At 40.6% G+C, this 25,417-nt stretch overlaps 3 protein-coding genes, 1 long non-coding RNA gene and 1 other non-coding gene across 6 annotated transcripts in view; 3 read left to right on the forward strand and 2 right to left on the reverse strand.

Moving 5' to 3' along the window:
• The window catches only part of LOC132986793 (uncharacterized), a 69,088-nt gene that overhangs the window by 32,333 nt on the left and 11,338 nt on the right, over positions 1 to 25,417 (forward strand). The window lies entirely within an intron of this gene.
• nxpe3 (neurexophilin and PC-esterase domain family, member 3) lies at positions 52 to 10,908 on the reverse strand. 2 transcript variants are annotated; one of them, XM_061053418.1, is made up of 6 exons: positions 10,746 to 10,908; positions 9,352 to 9,538; positions 6,714 to 7,495; positions 3,861 to 3,931; positions 3,523 to 3,744; positions 52 to 2,872 (listed from the first exon to the last, which is right to left on the reverse strand). In XM_061053418.1, the coding sequence occupies exons 2-6, from the start codon at positions 9,442 to 9,444 to the stop codon at positions 2,307 to 2,309; spliced, it is 1,734 nt and encodes a 577-aa protein (XP_060909401.1). In that variant the 5' UTR covers positions 9,445 to 9,538; positions 10,746 to 10,908; the 3' UTR covers positions 52 to 2,306. The 2 variants fall into 2 exon arrangements, with proteins under 2 accessions (XP_060909401.1, XP_060909402.1); XM_061053419.1 differs by having other exon boundaries at positions 9,352 to 9,552.
• On the reverse strand, positions 12,222 to 19,768 carry cep97 (centrosomal protein 97). The gene is made up of 11 exons (XM_061053382.1): positions 19,405 to 19,768; positions 17,851 to 18,002; positions 17,590 to 17,748; positions 17,379 to 17,480; positions 17,149 to 17,262; positions 16,893 to 17,059; positions 16,646 to 16,810; positions 16,321 to 16,502; positions 15,554 to 16,193; positions 15,346 to 15,421; positions 12,222 to 13,538 (listed from the first exon to the last, which is right to left on the reverse strand). Exons 1-11 carry the CDS (start codon positions 19,439 to 19,441, stop codon positions 13,032 to 13,034), a joined length of 2,301 nt encoding a protein of 766 aa, XP_060909365.1. The 5' UTR covers positions 19,442 to 19,768; the 3' UTR covers positions 12,222 to 13,031.
• On the forward strand, positions 19,988 to 25,397 carry rpl24 (ribosomal protein L24). The gene is made up of 6 exons (XM_061053383.1): positions 19,988 to 20,068; positions 20,195 to 20,270; positions 21,885 to 21,995; positions 23,516 to 23,652; positions 24,984 to 25,047; positions 25,267 to 25,397. The coding sequence occupies exons 1-6, from the start codon at positions 20,064 to 20,066 to the stop codon at positions 25,345 to 25,347; spliced, it is 474 nt and encodes a 157-aa protein (XP_060909366.1). The 5' UTR covers positions 19,988 to 20,063; the 3' UTR covers positions 25,348 to 25,397.
• On the forward strand, positions 22,480 to 22,659 carry LOC132987651 (small nucleolar RNA SNORA23). Its single transcript, XR_009675707.1, has one exon. It is a non-coding gene; the product is annotated as a small nucleolar RNA SNORA23 (small nucleolar RNA).

A 25,417-nucleotide genomic window follows, 5' to 3' on the forward strand; every position in this document is an offset into this window, starting at 1 on the left:
TTGGTGATTTAAATATCAAACAGATAAAATCACCCAGCTCCATCTCAGACTTCTTTTCACTGCTTTAATGTATCTGCAGAAAAGCTTCCCAAACAGTCACGAGCCACTCATTTGAATAGTAAAAGCACACTTTTGATTAAAGTAAAATACTCTCAAACATGACAGCGACGCTTCTTTTTAAAAGTTATGACAAAGTCTCTTTATAGTCAGCCTCTGATCACGGTCAGTGACGTACAGTTACAACATAAAAATAGGCACAGGTTCTCTTTGTATCACACAGATCTGAAGACTTAAAGCCACTTTACCATCTTCCCACCATCACACTTGGATAATAAACAGTTGGTGCTCAATGTTAAATAAATGGCTATAAAAAAAGCACCAAGAATTTAGATGTAACCTTGGAATGTGAATATGTGAGTTGCTTGGACGGCACACACACACACACACACACACACAAGCATTAATGATGTTAGTGTACATTTAGCAGAAAGGCTGATCTGTTAGTTACAGACATCGACAGGTAAAGACAGCAGAGGAACAACGTGGAGGGACCTGGAGGAAAAGAATAAACGAACAGCCAGAAGCTTTAAATGATATCAGATTCAAAAAGTTGAAAATGCTCCTCAATGCTTGAGTTGCCAAAGATTTATTCATTTAAAGGCTTTATATGTGATTTTTTGATCCAGCAGATGTCGCCCTTGAGCACCAGCATGAAACCAAAACAACTCGCGCTGCATTGTTGTGTTAGCATGCTAATGCTAGCGATCTTTATTATGCACGTATCTTCACACTGCATGTAAATTAACCTGAAATGAGCGTGATCTAGAAACACAGTTAAGCAGTGAGTACAGTATGTTATTCTTCTTTTCTCTAGTCCCTCAATTAAACAACTTTTATACGCTGAGGGGAGGAGTCAGCCGGCCATCCGGGCGATGTAAACAAACTGAAGATAGGACTCTGAAAACTCTGAAAACATCACAGACAGTGGGACTCGGGTGTTACACCCATTGTAGACAGTCATGACTCACAGAGTTATTTTCAGAGGATATACTTGATTTATATTATAGTTAAGTGTGAAAAATCACATAGAAAGCCTTTAAGATCTAGTGTTTTTTTTTTATGTCATCACCTGCTTTTTCCATTGAAAAATACTAAAACACCTTAATTCTCCAAAAACACTTTGTGTGCTTTAGGGGTTGTGGATGGGCGTAAAAGATGCACACAAAAATATGGTACAGGCCGTTAACAAATGCACCTTTTTTTTTCAAACCATTTATTACTTATCTGTTAAATTAACTTTTTTTTTTTCATTATATTTCATCTAAACTCTTGAAATAGAATTGAAGCCAAGATTGTATCGCAATCACATACGGATAGGTTTAAAAAAAAAAAAATGTACAGAAGCTGCATTTTAAAAAGCCTGATGTAACAAAGAGATCAGTACAGACAGCACGAGGGATCATGTGCTGATCAGAGGAGCACAAACAAAGAGCAGCTTCAGAAACAAGAACTCACTGAGTCTTCAGCTTTTGCAAACAAAAAAAAAATGTCCATAAATATGAAGTTAATACTGTGACTTTAAAAGAATACCAACAACAAATATTGGCAACTAAAGATAAAGATAATGCACACTCCCACACTTTGGCAACAGAAACACATGGGCAGGAACAATCAGTCTGCCAAACTCTTTGGCGTTTTCAGAATAACACTTGTTTTGTTGGATTGAAATGAAAGAGTAAAATGCAGGTAAACAGAGATCAGTCCCAGAAGTCTGAGCACACCTCTCAGTACAGACGGTATTTAAAGGGTTTGTAGCTTTGGAGTTTTATTTTTCGACCCTCTACTAAAAATGAAGAACTGATCACTTATTTTAAAGGCTTTATATGCGATTTTTTTTGATCCAGCAGATGTCGCCCTTGAGCACCAGCATGAAAACAACTTGCGGTGCATTGTTGTGTTAGCATGCTAATGCTAGTGATCTTTATTATGCTCGTATCTTCACACTGCATGTAAATTTACCTGAAATGAGCGTGATCTAGAAACACAGTTAAGCAGTGAGTACAGTGTGTTATTCTTCTTTTCTCTAGTCCCTCAATTAAACAACTTTTATACGTGAGGGGAGGAGTCAGCCGGCCGTCCGGGCGATGTAAACAAAGTGAAGATAGGAATCTGAAAACTCTGAAAACATCACAGACAGATTTCTGATTTATATTACATTTAAGTGTGAAAAATCACATAGAAAGCCTTTAACTAAGAAATGTCTGCGTTTCCTTTAAACACGAGGGTCCACTGTCGTCACTGATCTTCTATGTCTGTGGGCTCTTTTTTTCCTCAGGACAAATGTAAGACAGAAGCATGTCTATCATGTTCTTGACGATGACTTCAGGTGGATGGAGGGCGTGAGGAAGGTGGTGCGCCGCGCTCATCTGCCAGGCGTCCACCAGCTGAACATTGAGTCCTCTGAACATGGCCCTGAGCACCTCGTCCAGCTGCAGGGAGAACCAGTCGCTGTTGTACAGGCTCACCTCCTGATCCAGAGCCTGGAGGTTAGCCGAGCGGATGACGACGACCGTGCCCGGCGCTCGGTCCAGAAGTCGCAACACCGCCCGCCTGATGTGACGCAGCCGTCGGATGTAAACCTCCACGGGAAACGTGCTGAAGTGGGACCAGACGCTGAGGACCACCACGGTGTCGGGACCCCCGGCCAGGCCGTCCAGCTCGTTGGAAACGTACCGCAACTCGCTGGCAGTGACGGTGGAGAAGCGGATGGGCGGGCCGTGGCAGCGGTACTTTAGAAGGATGTTGTTGGCGCTCTCGACCGCCATGAAGGGCCCCACATTTTTAGGACTGTGCAGGTTGAATTCCTTTAATTCTAGAGAGGAAATAAACAACAATTAAAAAACATGATATAGACAGATCTTGGTTATGTGCAAACACGCATACAGTCTGAGATGTAAATATCTGCAGGAGATGACGCACACTTATTTATTTTTATTTTTGTATTTATTTTTATTTTTTGTTTATTTATCTAATTATTTTTTCTTCATTTAATCCTTTCCTACTTCTTTTTTTAATTTTTTTTTAATTTTTTTAAAATTTTGGTATTTATTTATGTTCTTTATTTATCTATTTATTTTTTCTTCATTTAATCCTTTTCTACTTTTTTTATTTTATTTTTATTTATTTCTTGAACAGTATTCTTAACCTTGTAAAAAGGAGGCACAAAGCTCGCGCTGGATGCTGCCTCTGTTATATTTTAAATTTGCATACTGTGTATATATTTCTATGTATTGTTTCCTTTTCACCACTGGGTGTTAAAAATATATATAAAAAAAAAAAATGTTGCAAATATGTGTAAGTACAGTGATCGGAACCGTTAATGTATTGCAATAAAAGTATAAAAAAAAAAAATTCTAGAGAGGATGACATGAGAATGGATTTTAATATTGGAAAGAAATATAAGAAAAAATACAGAGCGTGAAAATATAAGCAAAGATAATAAAAAATAAATAATAAATTCACCTGGAACAAATTCGGTGAGGTACTCAAACCACTGCCTCGCTGTCGAGTCTCCGTACATGTTGACCACTTTGTTCTTCAAACACTGAGTGATGGCAGACGAGTCATTGAACCGGCGCACCAACGTGCCACCTAAAGGCCGCCAGGAGTCGGCGTAATAAAATCCAGACGGCGCAAACTTAGTAGGATCTGGTTTCACACTGCTGCTTTCAACCCCCGCTTCATCTGATATTAAAGGAGAAATGTGTTTGGATAAAGTTAATAATATACTGAATGAATCAACTTGTAATGATGCACAAACTACTAAAGTTGTCTTTACAAAGTCTGCAGGTGTACTGTACCTTTCCTGCGAGGGAGCACGTTGATCCTGTCGGCTCCTGAAGCGTGAATGGCAACTTTGAGGTTTACACCACTGACATAAAACAAGAAGGATTCATCAGGTTATTTTTTTTACATTTATACATTTATACATACAAAAAACAACAACCTGCTTTTCATACTTTTATAGCAAATCTGTGTTACTCAGAGATTTGACCGATGGCATATACACACATAACAATTAATTAATCAAATATGCTTTTGCACTGCAAATAGTATGACGTCATCAAATAGAAGCATGTTGAAGAAATGAGAGAAACGATGAGAGGCTGGAACTGGAGAGGAGCGATAATAGTAACTGAAAGAGGAATAGGAACAGTATGCTGCAAATTCACTTTTTATTTACATTCATTTATGTCATATCTGACCCTTGCAATAGGCTGCAAGGAGAGCACATGGCTGCCTGCTTGAGGGTCTCTATGGGCCAAGCCTAAAGCCATTTAACTTCCATGGGCATTGGATTTCATGTTTTAACAATTTGTGCACTAAAAGAGCACAACATTGTTTGAAGAGAACATGTTTTTCAAACATTTTAACATTTTAAGTTTGCACAAAATTGATGCACTTAACTTTAAAATGTACTAATTTTTATCACTAGAGGGTTTCAGTTCCCCCCCACCATAGTCTAAGGGCAGTGTGGCCAGTGGCCAGTGTGACCACGCCCGTAAGTGAAACCCTGTGTGGAACACTGCTGGATACAGCCTCACAGGGACGCAGGCATGGCTGCACCGCTGCAGACTCTTATTTTTGATTCAGGAACATAATTCCCTTAAACAGATGTGCACTGTAGTGCCTATAAAAGGGACTCAAGCAGCGAAGATAATGGTATCGTTTTGGGAATATTTTTATATAGCAGAAGTGAATTAGTACTCAAAGTGCAAAAGCTGAAAACAAAGTACAGCTGCCAGTTTATTTATGGACAACACATGTCTATGGTAAAGAGGAACCGTCCCCTCTGGTGAGAGTCTGCAACCAAAACCTCTCACCACAAGAGCAGCTTCTTCCCGCCTCATGAACAATGTCCCCCCCCCCCCCAACATAACCCAGACTGAGCCTGAGAGTCAGAGGGCAAGTACAGCAACGTGAAGGCTGAAACTGTTTTTATGCGTTACATTAACGCTCACTGGACTTTTGATACTGCACCTTTTGTGTTTTTAGATTTCTTATACTCTGTTTCATGGGTTCCCAAACCTTTTCAGCCCACGACCCCCAATGTAACGCTGATAGACACTTAAGGACCCCTGTTGTCCCTGGAGGGGAAAAACAAAAAGAGAAGCCAATTCAAAACTAACACTCAAGATATGAACAATAAGGCCTTAATCGGAACACAAAGCTTCCACATAAGGATCGCACTAAAGATCTAGTCTACGACACACGCAGTCCTACGACACACGCAGTCCTACGACCCACTGGCAGCTGGCAGCCTCCTCTCTCCTGCTCTTTATAGTTTGCCCCTGATTAGTAATTAGCCACAGGTGATGCTGGACACTCTGAGGCTGAGGAGCAACACCTGGGGAGCACACAGAGGAGAGAGAGAAAACACAAAACTACGGCACGTAACATCATGCTTTCTTCTTTTTTATTTATTTTAATGTCTTCATTGTAGAGGCAGGACAGTGAATCGATTTTGAAACCAGGAAAAGAGAGAGAGAGACAAAGAGAAAGAGAGAGAGAGAGAGAGAGAGAGAGAGAGAGAGAGAGAGAGAGAGAGAGAGAGAGAGAGAGAGAGAGAGAGAGAGAGAGAGAGAGAGAGAGAGAGAGAGAGAGGAATAACATGCAGGAAAGGAGCCACAGGTCGGATCTGAAGCCAGGACATGGACCGCAGCCTCTGCACATGGGGCTTGGGAACCAACCACCAGACCACCACCCCCCCCCCCCCCCCCCCCCCCCCCAGGACAATCTTCAAGCAGCGAAGATAATGGTATCGTTTTGGGAATATTTTTATATAGCAGAAGTGAATTAGTACTCAAAGTGCAAAAGCTGAAAACAAAGTACAGCTGCCAGTTTATTTATGGACAACACATGTCTATGGTAAAGAGGAACCGTCCCCTCTGGTGAGAGTCTGCAACCAAAACCTCTCACCACAAGAGCAGCTTCTTCCCGCCTCATGAACAATGTCCCCCCCCCCCCAACATAACCCAGACTGAGCCTGAGAGTCAGAGGGCAAGTACAGCAACGTGAAGGCTGAAACTGTTTTCATGCGTTACATTAACGCTCACTGGACTTTTGATACTGCACCTTTTGTGTTTTTAGATTTCTTATACTCTGTTTCATGGGTTCCCAAACCTTTTCAGCCCACGACCCCCAATGTAACGCTGATAGACACTTAAGGACCCCTGTTGTCCCTGGAGGTGGTTAAAAACACCACGCAATAGCCCAAACACCATCACATTATTTTTGTGATTTCTTGTAAGAAAACAACTTTTTTTGTATATATTTTCAAATGAATGAGTGAAATATGCAATTTTAAACCGTTTTTACATTTTTACATGTTTTTGGAGGGAATCTTGCGACCCACCCTAACAGTGTCTCTCGACCCCCACTTTGGGAACCACTGCTCTATTTTATATATTTGTAATTACTTCTTATATTTTATTTAAGTTCTTGCTATTTTGCTTTATTTCCTTTAAGTGTTTTTGCACCAAAACAAAAAGACAAATTCCTTGCATGTGTAAATGTATTAAAAAACTATTCTGATTCTGATTCTGATCTTCCATGGATTGGTTCATCAAATGAATTCATTGTTGATGTTGGTCTTGACAGAACACTTATGTTTGATGTTTATCTGCATATTTAAACGTTAACGTGCTACAGACCTCTGGAAGAGCAGCGCCTCTCGGTTGGTGATGAGGTGTTTCAGGTAGCCTCCTTTGGCGTGGTTGATTCTGGTGTCACAGCTGAGCATCTTGGGCTTGTAGCAGTACCAGGGCTCCCCGGTGTACAGGTCTGTGTAGTTGCACAGGGGCTGCTGGTCCGGAGGCAGACAGATGTTGCACAGAGTCGTTTCGGACAGGAAGCCCAGACGGAACAGGCTCTTAAAAAAAACCCGATCAGGCCGCTCTTCTCTCAGCCGCCTCAGCACGGCCACGGCCTCGCTCGAATGCACCATCGTTATCTCCACCTGCGCAGACCCCAACCAGAGGAGCGGGAACAAGGCGGAGTACAATCCATTCTTGTGGTCAAGCACCTGACCCGCTACACCTGCTCCCAGCTCCGGAGTGTGCAGCCTGACCAAAAGGAAATCCCCGCCGTAGTGCTTGGGCCGACCCTGGAAGTCGTGCATTTGGACCAGGACTTCCAGCTGGTCTCCCACATGCCACGCCCTCCCTTCCTTAGTGGGGAGGATGGTGAACAGGCTGTGCACGGGGTCGCTCGTCTGTCGCAGGGCAGGCGGCGCAGAGCGAGCTGGAGGCCTGGGCCAGGCGATAGAGCCCAGCAGGTAGCGCTCTTCCAGTTCATCTTCGGGCGACGGTTTCTGGCCCAAGTTGGCGCAGAAGGTGCGGTTGTGATGAAAGGTGGGGAGGTTCACCGGGATGAAGGAGGACTGGATCCTGCTCTGGAGCTGGTAGAGGGCGGAGACAGTGTGACAGTTCCAGTTCTGAAGGGGAAGGGAGCAGATAAGAGTTTGGTGGTGATCCACAGATTGCACCATCAACCTCTGACTAGAAGATAAAACTATCTTCTTTAATCAGTCCATTTTTATTAATGTACCAAATCATAAACAAATGTTATCTTAAATGTTTTTAAACATTACTGTACATATATAAACAACACAACTTCAGAAGGTCAACACTTTTTTTATTTTTTATATTCAGGTCTAATTACAGATTTTTTTTTCCTCGACTTTTTTTAGGTTCTTGTTTTAATTTCACATATTTTTAGCCCTGCACGGGTTATGTACATTTCTTGTATAAGTCTATTTTAATTGCACAGTTTAAGTTTGATTCATCTAGGGGTATTCTTTAAATCTTCAGGTTAATATATATGTATGGGAGGGGGGCGTCGGTTTTGTGGTTTATTTTTAACAAATGTTTCATGTCATGTCTTTGTAACCTGTTACTGGATGATTTGAATTTCCCTCGGTATCAATAAAGTATCTATCTATCTATCTATCTATCTATCTATCTATCTGTCTCAGGTCTCGAATGACTCTTTGTTATAATATTTAGAGGGATCCAAAATGAATCCACCATCAGCAAGACCTTGGCAAAAGTTGCAAGGACAAACTTCCTGTTAACAGGCAAAACTTCGAGCAGAACCAAACTGAGAGTTGGAGAGCCATCTGTTAGCCGACTGGACAAAATCATCTTCTTCAGATATTAAACAAAGAGAACGGGGGAATCTTGAGGATGTATTTGTATACTTGCAAATCCCAGCCAAGTTTTAAGATAACCCCCCCCCCCCCGAGGTTTCACTGAGCAGGGAAATCAGCCATCTTTCTAACTTATCTGGTTATGTTAAACACGTACCAGAAGTTAGGATCTCATCCTTTTTCCAGCAGAAAGAAAAAGGCTCACTCTATGCTGTGGGAATACTGTACTTTAGATTTGTTCTCGTGCGTCTGTCTCCATGATAAAGTGAAGGCTTCATTGCTCAAGCCTGTGAATCCTCTGGATCTATTGTTCCATTTAGCTCCCATTCTGTCTTCAATTTTTTCCATCAAGATTGTATACTTTAATATTTGTGTCTCTGTGTACCCCCCCCCCCCCCTCAACAATCTACTACAGTCATGTTCATGTGACACATTCCCCAAGATGGCTAGGGGATGAGGGGAGTAACAATAAATTAAAACCCAGGGAAATAGGAACTAAATATAAGCAAAGTTTAAAATGATTTATTAACAAACTAAATCAAAATGTGAAACACAAAACAAGCTTCTTCTAAAAAACACAAAACAAAAAGAGAAGCCAATTCAAAACTAACACTCAAGATATGAACAATAAGGCCTTTATCGGAACACAAAGCTTCCACAGAAGGATCGCACTAAAGATCTTGTCAAAGACACACGCAGTCCTACGACACACGCAGTCCTACGACACACGCAGTCCTACGACCCACTGGTAGCTGGCAGCCTCCTCTCTCCTGCTCTTTATAGTTTGCCCCTGATTAGTAATTATAGAGAGAGAGAGAGAGAGAGAGAGAGGGGAATGACATGCAGGAAAGGAGCCACAGGTCGGATCTGAAGCCGGGACATGGACCGCAGCCTCTGCACATGGGGCTTGGGAACCAACCACCAGACCACCCCCCCCCCCCCCCCAGGACAATCTTCAACCAAGCATCATAAAACATCACCAAGGTTTCAAGGTGGTACTTCTGCTCAGTTTCAAAGTAAAGGTTCTGTTCATTAACTGTTCTTCTCATAAGGTTTAGTATCATTAGAACTTCTATGAGGTACCGATGTTAATCAACTTCCCTTCAATGTAACAGACATAAAACTCATCAGTCTTTTCTCACCTCTACAGTGTGGATGTTCCGCAGCAGGAAGATGAGGCCAGAGAGGGCTACCAAGAGGAAGATGAGGGCATAGTTGGAAAGATTTCTGCACATGGTGACCTCCTTCTGTCTCCCATGATCAGGCCCGGTTTCTCTCTGTGAGGTCACCACGGGGATGATGGCATCATCTCTTCCTCAGCACATGATGCTGCCGAATGAATACTGCCATTTAAAAGAATGAACGCACAAAGAAATACATTCATACATATATCCAGAATGAGCTTTGGACCAAAGTACATCTGTATGTCTGTAATTAAGTTAAAATTGACTTTACATTAATCTGCCCACAGGAAATAAAAGCTACCTAGTGAGGCTTGGAGAAGGAGAGTCTCGGACTCATGCCAATAATAATATATATGTTTTTGTTTTTAAAACTTTGATTACCTAAAAAAAATTACCAAAATTAAATTTCAAAACAAGATCCAATTCAGATTTCTTTTTTTCAGCCACAGTAGCTATTAACCAATATTTGTAATTTAAGATGTCGGGAAAAAAAATGAAAATAGTCTATCAGAATGGAGGTAAACAGCGGGCGTCGTCTGACAGATAAAATCTTAGATTAAAAAAAAAAAAGATTAAACCGGAAATGGCTGCGGATGATTTTTTTTTTTTTTTTACTTTGATTACTTAAGATAATTAATTTCCGCAATTTTTGCAATTTCAGTTGTGAAATCCAAATTAAGGACACCAGCAACTTCAGTCCAAAATTAAATTTCAAAACAAGATCCAATTCAGATTTCTTTTTTTCAGCCACAGTAGCTATTAACCAATATTTGTAATTTAAGATGTCGGGAAAAAAAATGAAAATAGTCTATCAGAATGGAGGTAAACAGAGGGCGTCGTCTGACAGATAAAAAATAATAATATACAAAAAATAATAATAATAATAATTAAACCGGAAATGGCTACAACCGACAGTACACGGACGATTCCTTTTAAATCAAAAAACGTTAACTTTTAATGGTTGCCTTTTAACCTTTTAATTAACCGTTGCTTATCTAAAGTCTTGCCCTTATAGAAAGAAAACGTCTTAATATATTCGTCTTAAGTTTTCCCTAAAAGCAGATTTCATAAACATCTATGTGATAAACGGTTAGTGACCGTAAACATTCTATACGTTGACGTAGCCTTCCATTTTTATAGACGTCACGTAAATACCGGTCATACTAATAAATCAGCTGCCGTCGCTCATTCAAACGTCAACTATCCGGCATTAAAGCCGACAATAAAAAAACATTATATAAAACACTGATATCAAAAAACATAAGTGGAAATGTCATGCAAACATAGTGAACTGCCCCCCGTTAGCTGATGCAAAGGTTGTTCTTTAGCCCCAACACAATCCCCTTACTTACACATTGCGACGAAGGATTAGCAAGATGTTGAACTGGTAAAGAGCTGGAGGACGACCAGTCTGACCAGTTGAGATAAGACAGCGGTGGTTTGTACAGTCACATCTGAAGAGGTGTAGTAAACAAGACGAGCCCTCCGAATCTACAAAGCTCAGTAATCTTGATAGGGGGGGGGGGGACAGAAAAGAGGACGAGGAGGGAGGGAGGGAGGGGATGGGCTTTGTGGGTCGGACAGATTTGCTGCTGCGTCCTCTGGTGGTCCTTTTCTTTTAGGAACAAGTACCCCGAAGACTCGAAGACACTGACATGCAAGGAATTAAATCAGATTTGACTATTTTCTTAGTCTACGAGAGAATAAATCAAAATATTTTCACCTTTTCTTTCCTAGAAAATATGAACGACATGACATTTAAACAGTACAAACCCTCCTCCCTGTTATTAATGTACTGTTACTGTGATTAACCAGACCGAAACTAAGAGTTAATTAAAGGCTTTATATGCGATTTTTCACACTTAAATGTAATAGAAATCAACAGGGGCGTCGTAGTGGGGGGGGGGGAGGGGGCCCCTTCATGGGCCTGAAATAAAAATGTATTTCTTATTTCGCTTTTTCCTCTAAGTTATAACCGCAATAAGAAAACTAAAATTGTCTGAATAAATAAACAAACATTCAGAATTCCTTTCTGTAAAAAATGTGTAGTCTGTCTCAAAGCATAGTTGTTCAAAGTTTTTACGGGTCATTTGTGGAGGTGCGGTCAAAGACATTTTCCGGGTTAGTTTGGGCCGTGGTAGGGGCCCAATGTGATATCTTCTCATGGGGCCCGGAGTTCCTGGAGGCGCTCCTGAACCCGAGTCCCACTGTCTGTGATGTTTTCAGAGTTTTCAGAGTCCTATCTTCACTTTGTTTACATCGCCCGGACGGCCGGCTGACTCCTCCCCTCACGTATAAAAGTTGTTTAATTGAGGGACTAAAGAAAAGAAGAATAACATACTGTACTCACTGCTTAACTGCGTTTCTAGATCACGCTCATTTCAGGTAAATTTACATGCAGTGTGAAGATACGAGCATAATAAAGATCGCTAGCATTAGCATGCTAACACAACAATGCAGCGCGAGTTGTTTTGGTTTCATGCTGGTGCTCAAGGGCGACATCTGCTGGATCAAAAAAATCACAAAGCCTTTAACAAATTATAATTTAAATAGAAATAAATGATTATATAGGGCGTAAACAACTGATCTATAGTAAATTACTTTGTGACTGAATATGAACTCTCTATACTTTCATACCAGGGTACAGAAAACAATCATTATCTAATCCATATCGGTGATTAAAAACAGGTGTGCTAGCTGCTTGTCAGACTAATTACTGGACTATTGTAAAAAAAAAACATTTGCTGTCAACGGGATTAACTGAAAAGGTTATTTTATAATCAGATGAGAAGGTAATTAAATAATCAATAACCATCAACAAATACCAGTTGGAAAATAATATTTGAGGATTTATTTACATTTTTAAAATGATGCTACATTTTCAGGTAATGCGATCTCAAGATTATAAAAAAACAGCTATAAACGCAACGTGTTATTAGACTGAATGCTTATTGTTTAATATAGTATAGATCAGGGATTAGAGCTATGTTAAACACATTGATGTCTAATCTTATTGTTATAGCTTACACAGTGTATACATTGCAATGGATGTTGATGAAGAGAATAGGTCACACCATGTCTGCTCCTTTAATCCAGTGGTTGTCAATCCTGGTCCTGGAGACTCACTGGCCTGCATGTTTTTAGAGGTTTCACTCTTCCAACACTCAACACTTCAAATGATCAGCTCATCAAGAAGCCTGATTGAAATGAAAGTCATTTGAATCAGGGTTATTGGAATAGGGAAACATCTAACACATGCAGGCCAGTGGGACCCCAGGACCCGGATTGAAAAAAGACAATGCCAGTTGATGTATCAACCTAAACCCTGAAGTTGCTAATATCGCCCAAAGCTACATTACAATCATTATCTTTACACAGAGAGGAACATGTCTATTGAATAAAACAAAAAGATCCAAGTTTTCAAAACACTTGAATGACATTCACATTAAGGTGTTGTTAAAGTGTGCAAAGTGTTCAGTCTTTTGTAACAAGGCAAATCAGATGCACTGACCCATTTTACATCTGGGTCGGTTATCAAGATGATCACAACTGTGAGAAGTCTCAAGAGGCCGACAGTCATTGCCAAATTTACACACCCACTCAGTAGTTCTGTATAAGGGCCCATCAGCTTGTGACTCTCAAATAAGGCCAGGAGTGTTTTCCTCCCTTCTCTGTTCTTCTGATTGGTCGTGTGCAGCCTTCTCCAGTGGGGAGTTGGACTGTGCAGCTTTGACTGGTGATACTGGTGAGGAGGGCTGTGGTGTTTCTGTTCTTTCACTGACCACCTCCTCGGCCTCCTGCTCCCTCTGCTGCACAGACGAGAGGTACTGCTCCAGCAGGCTGCAGTCTGCGCTGTCCACGGCGAAGCCACTCTGAACGGGGCTCAGCGCTCGAACCGTCTTCAGAGAGTCCGTCGTCCCGCTGCTCAGGAAGCTGTCCTCCCGTGCCGAATGGTGGTCACCCGTGGACGGGAAGCCCGAGTCTGGGAAGGAGACGTCGGTGCTGGGCGGGTTCTCGGTGCCAGATGCAACAGGAGGGACGGACTCGCACAGTCCAGGAGCCGAGACCTGAGCTGGGGTGACGGCCTGAGTTATGCCAGCCAGCTGCTGCTCCACAGACTGTTTCCACTGCTGCATGGACTGGAGCTTTGAAGACAACACAAGAAAGTGTTCAACTAATGAGGCAGAAATACAGGACGATTTTTAAGAGTCTTATCTTCAGAAAGCTGTAATGGAATTACACACATTAGTGTTATGTTTAACACGCACAGATTTCTGCTTGCACAGTGGAAAAATACTGAAGTGTAAGAAACACGTACACAAACAACACACGAACATAACTGTCATGAAACTAAGAGATAATTATAGGCAAGTCTCTAAGGCAGATTAAGACACATCGACATGAGTCAACCAATAAGAGTGCCCTGCTTTGCGAAGTCTGGTATAAATGTCTTGATGTAACCGCTCCCGAGCGGGATTCTGCTATGCATTTGTGATTATGATTGTCACTCCTGTATAAGTTTCCTCCTTTTTGCAAAAGAAACCCTATTACTCTGATAATAAAAGACAAACACAAAAGCGGTTTGACTTGAGACTTTATTTGATCATAGAAAAATCCACAACAAAGCCATTTTTTAACCATGCTGAAACAGGGATGGCAGCGTCAGTCTTTTGGTCTACTGGTCAAACTACCACTCTGCCCAGCCTGTAAATACTGTAATGGCCTGAATATAAGACAAGCTTTCTTTCCTTTAAACACCCTGAAAAAAGTGATGTTGTCTTATATACAGGGTCTAGACTTTTAAATGTCAGTAAACATTCACAACAAAAGACATAGCCACCTACGGGTATAGCGAGTATGACTGAATCCAGCTGCTGTGCCAGGGTGAGACACTGGGATCATCCTGGACTAAGTGGTTCAAAAGTAGGTCATGTTAACCAAAAATCCAGGTTGAGTTATGATGGCGATTATTTTAAAATCATTTTTTTGGGGGGGGCTTATTGCCTTTCTTCAGAGAGGACAGTGGATAGAAAGTGGGGAATGACATAATATATGAAATATACGTTATGGAAAGGCTGTCATTTTCCCTCAAAGTCCAGAAGGATAGATTCTACAGGATATGGACCAAATGGACTGAATATGTCAAACCTATAAGACCTGATTTTATTTGACTTATTGGAGTACATGGGTGTTATTTTCTTTCATCCGTTAACCTGCTCTGTATTTCATTTTCTTATTTTCTTCCAAGGTGAAAGCTTCCTGTGTTCTCTTGTAAATAATTTCAATTTAATTAATGTCATGTTACTTGAATATGAAAAAATCTTTGGAAGAGCTAAATTGTTAAATATACTGCGAGCATCGTACCCCCCCTCTTTCTGCAAAGAAAGTGCTCCAATGTTTGAAAGTTTGAAGGAGGAGTCTTGCAATTATTTTGCTATTATGTGTAATTACTAATGTGTGAAGAATGCTTTTCCTAAATAAAAAATAGTAATAATAAAGTGGGGAATGACATACAGGAAAGGAGCTGCAGGTCAGACTTGAACCCAAGCTGCCCTCTTAGCCTTGGTGTATGGAGCATGCAACAATTTCAACTAGCAACATTTTGTGCATAAACTTGCTAAATGATTATACGGTTAAAGACTTGCGGTTCAGTTTCCTAATCTAAATCAAGTTCAAAGCTTGCATTCAGCATCCCAGTTTTTAATATTTAATACACTTTTTAAACTTTTGCTTTGTGCAAAAATGATGGAGGAAGAAGAAGATATCAGTTTATGCAATTTCTTGCATAAACTTGCAAAATTATTGCACACAACTAGCATGTCAGTATTATCATTGTGAGTGTTACCATCATAAATCCTCATAAAGATGCTAGCATGGCCGTCTTGTTTAGAAAAAAACAAACACAGGAGAGCAACATCATATGAGATAATGACAAAGTGAGGCTGAACTCACCTGTTTCCACAGAAACTTTACAGCTTCCTCCTGAACCAGCCTCTGTAGCCGCTCCTCTTCATAGTGATGCTGCACCCTGCAAAACAACACCATTATTAACTAATAGTTCATCTATGTACATGCTGGACAATACAAAAGTTATAAAGCACAAACATTCCCACACCAAAAAGTTGAAAAGAAAAAGAAACACAGACGATCATTAAGTTACCTGTCCAATTCTTCAGACAAGAAGAGAATGTGTTCTTGCATCCTGCGCAGGCGGATTTCACTGCGCACCTCTTTTGCGACAGGGTGACAACAGCGCGTGTGCTGTCCCCTCCACCATGACTGAATTTTAACCGCTGCCCTGTCTGCCTCCGTCACAGAGGATTTACTTGTACACACTTGAACTTCTTCCTGCGTCGGGGCTTCCGTCATCTCTGCTTTGCCAAAGTCAGAGGATGTTTCCAGATCACTTTGTGGTGTGCTGATTCTGAGTGTCACTGATCCAGCTGTAGTCGCCCCACCAGAAAGGACTTCTTCAGAGCCCTTTTCCTCTGTCGGTGATTGATGTTTCTTGTTTGTGTTGTGCTTTTTCTGCTCAGCCGGCTGCTTTGGAGCCAGGGAGTCGGGTTCAAATGTCTCCGTCTCATCCTCGCTGTCAGAGTGGGTCGTTTGAGGATCCAGATCGGACGTGAAGGGGAGAAAAGTCGACTCTGAGGAAAGCATGCTGCCGTTCAGTTTGTCCTCATCTGTCAGCACGTCCTCTAGAAACATGTGCTCCTCTCCGGGCCTCGGGCTGCGAACCACTGGCAACGATGTGTGGGAAGAATCACAGCTTACCCAGGTGTTAAACTGCACAACTGGCTCTGCACAAAAAACAGACAAACCAAAACAGTTACAATTATGAAAAAATAAATCTTGTCACAACAGCTTCTTGTTAACAGAAACAACAAACACAAACTGCCAGATAGGATGACAAAGCAGCCCGCTTACCTGTCTCCCGTACTGATGGCGCAGCAGTAGCTGATGCAGGTGGGCTGATGTTCCTCAGCTCTCTGGCTCCCCCCTGTGGCGCTTCATGTGAAGGACTGTGCCTCTCCACGTCTAGTTGAGTTGGGCGCGGAGGGCTGGGACATCCTCCTGTCGTCTCCTCTAACAGCTGTCTCTGGTGAAACCTGGGAGACAAAAAATGTCCACCACACCTGGGATCAGCCACTGAGAGTGATGCATGGTATTTTAAGTACGAATTGGACGCTGGTCTTTGTTTTTTTTAAACATCATGATGTGCCACATTGCTGCTAAATGTATATTTTTTTACCTCTGCTTACTGAGGATCTTCTCCAGTTTGGCATCTTCTGCAGTCTCTAGAGCTGGGGATGACGTCAGGGGGCAAACAGTGGCCAGGTATTGAACCAGCTGAACATGCTGACCCGGTCGATATGAACGTCCTTTTCCCTGACTGTAGAGCCACTCTGCTTTGAGACTGTAGAAATGACAATCACACATAAGAAAATCAAACGTTTTGGGTCTTTTATTCATCTTTACAGATTTAGAAACACACATACCCTTCTTTCTGTGACACGACATAGCCATCCAGGACTTTCAGGCTCAGGCACCAACTCATGACGTAAGGCCGATAATCAAACCCAGGCAGTGAGGGGGTCGACATCACACAGGGGTTGCTCATGATGGACAGCTGCTCCAGGTCATGGAGAGGCGCGAGGTATGACGCCTGCGGAATAATCACAAATAAATCAGTCGATCAATAATTAGCATCTGTGTCGTTTAAATGGAGACAGCAGCACTTTATCGAGTAATTACCTCGTTAAGATCCCTGATTTCATTCTCTGCCAGGGAGAGGATGGATAAATGGACGGGGAGGTGAGCAGGAACTGTACGGAGAGTTGTAATACTGTTTCCATGGAGTAAAAGTGTCTTCAAAAAGGGAAAGAAAAATGATACAAAACGTACAAAAATGAAGATTCCACAGAACATTATCAAATGTTTTCTTTTTTTATGATGCTTTTGGCCTTGGAGAGTCAAGCACTCACCTTTAATGCCACCAGTTTGGTGAGATCACCTATTGTAGATATGTTATTGTCAGACAGATCCAGGTGTTGAAGGGACAGACAGTTGTTGAGTTGCTCGATGACCTGAGATAAAAACCATGTACAGTCAGTCAAACATGCAAAAATATTGAAATCTTGAAACTGTTTTATGACATTTTCTGTCCATCCATGATGTAAACTTTGTGACATAAACCTTAATATTGTTCCCCGAAAGGTTGAGCCATTCCAAGTGCGGGAGATCTCTTAGCCCTTCAATGTATCCGATACTGTTATTGGGAAGGTTGAGGACTCTCAACTCCGTTAGCCGAGACACACCCATCATCCTCACCAGACGGTTGTTGGCAACAGATAGCTAAAGGAAGGAAGAGGATGAAAAGCATTCAAGAAAATGTTCAGTATGTCGTATGTGAATAAATGGATTGAAAAGCAACAAGGTTTCAGAGGGTTTACCCACCTGCTGGAGACCTGGGCTCCGTTCCAGGTGGTCCAGTTTCATTATGTGATTACGGTCGAGGATGAGGGTGTGAGTGTCCTCAGAGCAGATGAAACTAGGTTCCAGCTTCTGCATACTCCGGTCTGAAAGATCCATCACAGGACCTTGTGTGGCTAAAGCAAATAGACATTTAAAAACTTCAATCGCAAAATTGTAATTTTAATAACCATTTTATTGTCTACATACATCCCCACCGGATTGTTGATGGACGGCTTGCCTGAACAAAACCCCCCCACCCCCACGCTCCCTATCCCTCTTCCTGCATCTTATCCCATCTCTCCCCCTATCCCTTTCCAAGCCTGGTGCAGTCTAGGCCTGTGAAGGCTGTTTCATCATGAGCCGGGGATCCAGCCGAAGATTTCTGCCTTTTAATAAGACAGTTTTTTCTTACCACTGTAACTTTTGCTGCTTTGCTAAAGTGCTCATGATGGATAGGCCGGATCTTTGTAACATAACAATGAGTAAGGTCTTTTACCTGCTTTTTGTAAAGTGTCGCGAGATAACACTTATGAGTTGACGCTAGACAAATAAAAATTGATTGATTGATACATTAAACAGAATATTTGTATTTAGGATAATTAGGCCTCTACTGCACTGATTTAGATGAATCTGTTTTTCTGAGTCCTCCAAGTTCATAAAAGTGTGATACTTAAACCCCTTTAGATAATAAAGGTAGAGCAAATAAATGGAGGTCAGGGCAAACCGACTTAAAGAAAGTAGTTAGATCTATATATCTGCAACATAACAAAAGACTATACGTCATTTAAAACGACGATATTCACTCACTGTGGATATAGGTTTAAACTCCACTCCTCCTGGTCACACACACACACACACACACCTCTCATCCACCTGTATTATTGTATTATAGTATGTTCATATCACCCCAATAAGTTATCGACCTGTACAATATGTCCATATTCTGTATATTATCTGTAATCTAGTAAAGCATGCTCACTGCACCTTAATCTGTATATTATAATCTGAAGAATATACTTATATTTATAGCATTTATTTATATTTATAGCATCCCATTAATCCAGACATATATACACAATAATTCACTTTTCTTTAGTCTACATCTGTAAATTTTGTAATTACTGTACATAGCACAGATTCTTGCACTTTCTGCTTGTTGCACTTCTGGTGAGATGCCAAACCTCATTTCGTTACTCTATACTTGTATATGTGTAATGACAATAAAGTTATTTACCTGTCGACATGTTTACAGGTAAATAATACTGACACTAGATCCAATGGCACGAAGGGTGGCTATCGAATGAGGAATATCAAGGACAGAAAATAAGAGTTTAGGGTAGATGGAAAGTCTAACTCCAGTGGACTGAGATATGATGTTTAGATCTGACTCATGATGTTAGTAATGCATGCTAACGGCTGCACTCTGAGATGATGCATGCTAAGTTAGCTAACACTGAGCTCGTATAATAATAAGCACAATTTCTTCCACATAACCTTCTCTATCTGTCTGACCATAACAACAGCAGAGCAACTTACCAGCATTTTTATCAGACTGTAAATCTGATACACCCATCCTGTCGCCTAAGACTAAGCAGAGCAACTATATTAGCTGCAGATTGTAGTGTGAAAGACAAGGAGCCTTCTGCCGCTTGTCAAACGGCTGAACCAGGAAATTACTGGGAAATGTAGTCCAAAAAGTCCGTCTCGCTCATTAGGTTAAAGCGTCCGTGTGGGCGGAAAAACTACAATTATCTTTGTTGACTAAATAAAAAGGCTACTGTAAAAAAAAAAGAGTAGATAAACATGCTTGTTATTAAGGTTAATACCTAACTAAATCTTACATTTTTAGTTCTCATTTGCTTGCCTAATTTCTTTGACATCGCCAAACAGCATTACTTTGCCGCTTTCTGATGTTTCTGTTACGTTTGCTAGGCAACGTCAGATGCCAACGTCATCCTTGTGACGTCATCCTTGTGACGATGGGGCAACGGCTAAACATATATTTGATTTTAAAACATATATTTATAGCCAGAATAACTTGTAAATGGTTTGTATGTGTAGAGCATTAAAAATCAATGCAAGTCACGGAAAACTATTTACTTTTTAATTGATGATAAATTACGATTTGTCGTCTCTAATTTCAGTTTCCGCTTCCGCCATCTTTCTTTCCGGTTTTGTGCCCTCTCGTAGCCATCATGAAGTGAGTGTACTGAATATTATCAAATGCCATCTACACACTTTAATAAATCTTCCAATCATGTAATGTGTCTTAAGTTTGAGTGTGTATCATCTTCTTCTAGTGATGGCTTATATTTGTCGTTTTCAGGGTCGAGTTGTGCAGTTTCAGCGGGTATAAAATATACCCCGGCCATGGCCGCCGATACGCCAGGATAGACGGAAAGGTAAGAAGTCTCCCACGCCGGCTTCAAGTTACTCTGTTTTTAAACGATAAAGAGAGCTTCCTACTCAAGTCCTTGTGTGCTGCTAAACATGTTTGTATTGACTGAATAGGAACAAATATAACCAGGTCAATTACACTCTTATGATCTGCTAGCCGTTAGCTTCAACAGTTAGCATTTAAAACAGAACTAAAGTGTCACAGCTGAGTTCTGTTATTCTTCTAATAAAATGCTTTTTAGTGTTTATCTAAAATAGTCAAACATTTCCTATGAAACCCAATGAATGTTTACAAAAGCAGTCATTATTTATTAAACTGCACCTTGTTTACTTTTTTATTGCATTGTGCTGAAACAATTAAATAAAAACTCAGTAAAATGGGATTAACACTTTTATTACAGCTTTCAAAAGTTATTCTGTGTAAATGTTAAAACGTTGTTGGTACAGAAGTGATGGTTATTGGTGTCTTCATGCCACAAAAAGACTCTCCAGAGTGTAGAACTGAGAAAAATGACTTTAAAGTCTTTTTGTTGTCCAGCCAAATGAGTTGCAGAATATTGGAAATGTGGAAATTCTTTGTCTTTTTAATCAGGCTATTAATGTTCATAAAAATCTTGAGGTCAAACATGACCTTTGACCCTTATTTGGAAGTTAAGGTACTGTGCCTTTGCATTGCCTGTACCAGGAGTCTCCAACAGGTAACTCGCAGGCAGGTTTTCAGTAGCTCACCTGTAGGTTTACAGACTGTGTTAAAAATAAATCTGACTGCAGTAAGTGCAGGAGGTATTTGGCCCATAAAAACAAGTGTAAAGTAGAAATGTTTTGTTGGACATTGATGTGAATTTTCAGCAGCATAGCTTACTTTGTGGCACAATAAGAAATGTAAAATATTCACATTTTTTTTCTTGGACCTTGATGTGAATTTAAGATTATTGTTGAGCATCGGTACAAACAGCAGCTTGATTCAGCTGATGTGTGCTGTGTAAATAAATGCAAGTGATTTTATGCCTGTAGCTCTTGGCCACTTTCATTTTTTCAAAGTAGCTCTCAGATGAAGAAATGTTGGAGACCCCTGGCCTGTACAATAATAACGGGTCATGCCAAGGCAAAAGGCATTAACTAACATTTGTTACTGTATTTCACTTGGTTGCATTGTTAAAATAACACAACCAACACTATTTCTTTGCTACACTTTAGTCAAGCTACTGTGTGTGTGTCAGAAGTGCTTGATGACAGATATTAAAACAAACTTAACTCCACTGCAGTAAAACAGTAACTTCACTTTGATCCACAGTAAAACAAAGACTCTTATAAGTGAAGTTACTCGGCTTTGGTTTCTCGAGGGCTTTTGGAAGTTACAACCTACTATTTTCTCAAAAAAACAACACAATTGACTCAAGATATCGGTCCACATAATTAAGCACATCTGTAATGTTCCAAAAATGACGACAAACTCATTTTTGGAAAAAAATTGAAGTTACTGCCTTTTGCCTTTTGTAGGGCAGTATTGTACATTATAGAATGTAGGTGTTTCATAATACAGGGATAAGAGTCCTTAGGCAGTGAAAATAAGTACTACATAGAAAGACATTTGGTAATTTGTTTAATTTCTTTTTAAGGTGTTCCAGTTTTTGAATGGCAAGTGTGAGTCTGCCTTCCTCGCCAAGAGGAATCCAAGACAGATCAACTGGACCGTTCTGTACAGGCGCAAGCACAAGAAGGGCCAGTCTGTGAGTAACAAGTTGTATGTGTTCATGGAACCACATGTTTGTCTGTGTTGGAATAAGACAACAGATCAGTCTCTTTTATCTGTTCTGTTACTTACTTGTAAGTTCAGTCCATATCTTCTGTCACAATATGATGCAGTGCGTCCAGAAATTATTGTTTCATGCCTATTTATATTGTGTGTGAATCAGTAGTCTGTCCTTCTGGGATAACTGAAGTCATCTTAATCTGAATTTGGCATCTGGCCCTTTAAGCAGTATATGCCTATACTGATTTTTTTTAGTTAAACCTGTATAAAATGATTTAACTACAGTAATTATGTATCACATCTGTTGTTTGACATTAACTGAAGTGTAAACATTCTGAAAACATACCACCATATTGCAAAATATACAATTAATTGGTTATGCACACAAATCATATAGTTTGTTCTGTGCTTACATTGAACACATACATTTTCCCTCAGTTGAACTTAATCATTTGGCTGCGGGTGAACGGTGTGCACAGTGTCAGTCTGTGTTATGTGTTGTTGCTGGACTGTGTTTTTCAGTCTTAGCAGCAGTGCTCACTCCACACCTACAGCCATAGAACAACAGGAGATCATAGTACTGGCTCTTGACGTCTTACTGACATCTTACCATTAGTCAGCCTCCAAACTCTCCAACAATACAATCATGATGTTTTTCTTAGTCTGATTTTCATTACATCTAGCATTTGTAACTAGGTGAGTCTGCAGGGCATACCTTAGTTTGAATTGCAGCAGTTTTAACTTTTTTTTGTGTGTGTAGAATTTGATGTTATACTAAAATAGACCATAGATTCAGATACATTGATCCTGATAATTCGGAGTTTCTTAAGAAATCTGCATTGATGTTGCTGCCCAAATATCTGTAAATAAGTTATTTTGCAACACCTGCTTAATGGCTTTTATTATAACATTAAAAGCCTCTATAGAGTATAAATCTGTTACGTAATTTTAGATGGAAAGTTTCAGAGTAAACAAACAGTCGTGATTTTGATGGTTTCATGGACTGTTTATTCTGCTACAGAGAAATGTTATCTCGGTTTGACCCGTTTCAGGATGTTTTGACTTGTTTTAAGAAGCCCTGGGAAAATGCCATTTTATTTTTTACTTAATACTTTTTTAGTGTTTCTTCTTCCTGCACCTCTTCGTTCTTTCTGTAGGCCTAAGTGAAAAGAAAGGTTGCCTTCACATTGTACTGCTTAAACAGAACAAAGTGAAATAAAAGTTCTACATAGGTGTTGTAAAGTTGAAGGTTACTACTTTAATTTTGAAGCTTCTGGCGAGTTAAATTCTTTGGTAATATTCATCCCAATTTTTGTTCTAGTTAAACTTAATGTCTCGCTTTATTGATTGAACACCTTCAGTATTCGTGTGTGTCACTTAAACCGCAATTAATATAATGTGAGCATCTCAGTCCTCCTTTTGTCGTTAGACTGGTCTTAACATGTTGATATTCGCCTTCTAACATACAAATATCTTGTCTTTATTCGGTCTTAACAGGAAGAGGTGACAAAGAAGCGTACCCGCCGTGCGGTGAAATTCCAGAGGGCCATCACTGGGGCCTCCCTGGCTGAGATTATGGCCAAGAGGAACCAGAAGCCCGAGGTCCGCAAGGCCCAGAGGGAGCAGGCCATCAGGTGAGGGCACCAAGTGTTCTTTTAGCTATTGGCTTTTGAGAACTTATGTTGTTTTCAGGTTCCTAAAGCTCTTAACGGGGTGAAAGTATTCTGTCACTGTGCCGGATCTCTGGTGTGAGGCCGGGAGAGTAAAAATAAATACCGGTGGGGAATTTGTTTTTTAAGTTTTATCATGTTTGAGTCGATGGAGTTCCCCTAATAATGGTATTTGTGTAACCCAGCTCTTGTATATCAAACTTACCAAAGTTATTAGCCAATCAGAAGTAGAGTAGGGCAGGTCTTGGCGACACTGGAAGTGTGGGATCTAGGGATGACGTGTTAGCAGGTTATGCTCGGCTTGAAATGGTAAACCAATTCATGAAACCTGATGATGTCATAATGGTGGAGAAAGAGACCTAGAAACAAACAGGGCTGGTGCCTCAAACTGTAGGAGCTGGTGCATGTTTTTACTCAACTTGCTAAAGGATACTTGAGTAATATTCATGCATGTCACAGGTCTGTACGCTCCACTCTGCAGGGGACCAGAGAGAGAAAGATGTACGCTGTTATGTCTTTGAATGCAAAACTGCAACGGTGTATTTTCCCGTTTTGTGCAGCCCCTTGCTGTAGATGTGGTTGTTCCGTCTTCATAATTAATCTCCCCACACGAGTTTCGCAAGTGAAACTTTTTTGTTTTGTTGTGTTGCACGGACCCACAGAAGACAAATGGTGCCTTCAAGTGCGGTCTGGACATTGGCAATTATTTCCGTGCAGCGTACTGTATCTGCGCTCGTTGTGCATGCAGGCAGGTGCGATTGTGCCTGTCATTGAAATTGTCCCGACCCCTCTTCAACAAAATGAATTAACAAAAAATAGGGCGGGGTAAGATCACCTCTTCACTACATTGGGTGAACATGTGTCTGATGAACACTTAAAGAGTTTTTATCATAATTATAAAGTTATGCAGAAAACTGATCAGGATGCAGGAATGCAAAGTAATGTTCTGTGCTCAAATCCTTAATTATCCAAAAGAATATACATCTCATCTGGTGCTACATGTGAGCAGAACCAACAGATCTACAAGTCTGAGTTAATAGATGATTCCACCGATGGCTGAGGCCGTCATTAATTTATATAAATCTTCAGTATTAGTGTTATGATGACGTCACTTTGTTCTCTTCACAAGCTGGGGATGCATCACCTTTTGGTTATTTATTAATGTTTGTCATGTTTTCTCTACCACAAGTTTTAATCACACAGTATAACACTTGATAGTTACACATTTCCAATTGAGGATTCTCTCCATCTCCTACATGTTCAGTCTGGTTTATTGTTTCTCTTTATTCTGTCAGAGCTGCCAAGGAGGCCAAGAAGGCGAAGCAGGCAACCAAGAAGCCCGCTGCTCCAAGTGCAAAGGTAAGAACTCGACGTGCACATTTTGTTATTCCAGTGTTTCCATTCAAGAATATTATTGCAGCGTACTATATGCCTTACCTGAAACATGCCAGATTGTAAACTTTGACCTCCTTGGTTTTGTAACAGACATAGTGCTGGTAGAGGCTTTAGGGAGCTTGACTGTAAACTTACCTAGTGTGGTGTTTTGTAACATTGTGTTGTTGTTTTTTTCTTCTATAGTCTTCTACCAAGACTGCACAGAAACCCAAGATCGCCAAGCCTATGAAGATGAGCGCCCCACGCGTTGGTGGAAAACGCTAAGCCTGGCTCTTGTTTATGGTTGTGAATAAAACATTTTTGGCTTACCATCATTTTGATTTTTGTTTGTTGT

This window comes from Labrus mixtus, chromosome 13 (genome assembly GCF_963584025.1).
Source record: "Labrus mixtus chromosome 13, fLabMix1.1, whole genome shotgun sequence".
Classification (NCBI taxonomy): Eukaryota; Metazoa; Chordata; class Actinopteri; order Labriformes; family Labridae; genus Labrus; species Labrus mixtus.

Excerpts from the sequence above, each read along its gene's own strand:
- nxpe3 (XM_061053418.1), bottom strand. The coding sequence starts at position 9,444 with ATGTGCAGAAATCTTTCCAACTATGCCCTCATCTTCCTCTTGGTAGCC. Across the intron at positions 3,932-6,713 it reads GAGGCGCTGCTCTTCCAGAG|TGGTGTAAACCTCAAAGTTG; the intron begins GTCTGTAGCACG and ends GTTTTATGTCAG. Across the intron at positions 2,873-3,522 it reads CCTCACCGAATTTGTTCCAG|AATTAAAGGAATTCAACCTG; the intron begins GTGAATTTATTA and ends TTTCCTCTCTAG.
- cep97 (XM_061053382.1), bottom strand. The coding sequence starts at position 19,441 with ATGGGTGTATCAGATTTACAGTCTGATAAAAATGCTG. Across the intron at positions 17,481-17,589 it reads TTTCGGGGAACAATATTAAG|GTCATCGAGCAACTCAACAA; the intron begins GTTTATGTCACA and ends TTTTTATCTCAG. Across the intron at positions 16,194-16,320 it reads GCCATCAGTACGGGAGACAG|AGCCAGTTGTGCAGTTTAAC; the intron begins GTAAGCGGGCTG and ends TTTTTTGTGCAG.
- rpl24 (XM_061053383.1), top strand. Across the intron at positions 20,271-21,884 it reads ACGCCAGGATAGACGGAAAG|GTGTTCCAGTTTTTGAATGG; the intron begins GTAAGAAGTCTC and ends TTTCTTTTTAAG. Across the intron at positions 23,653-24,983 it reads CAGAGGGAGCAGGCCATCAG|AGCTGCCAAGGAGGCCAAGA; the intron begins GTGAGGGCACCA and ends TTATTCTGTCAG.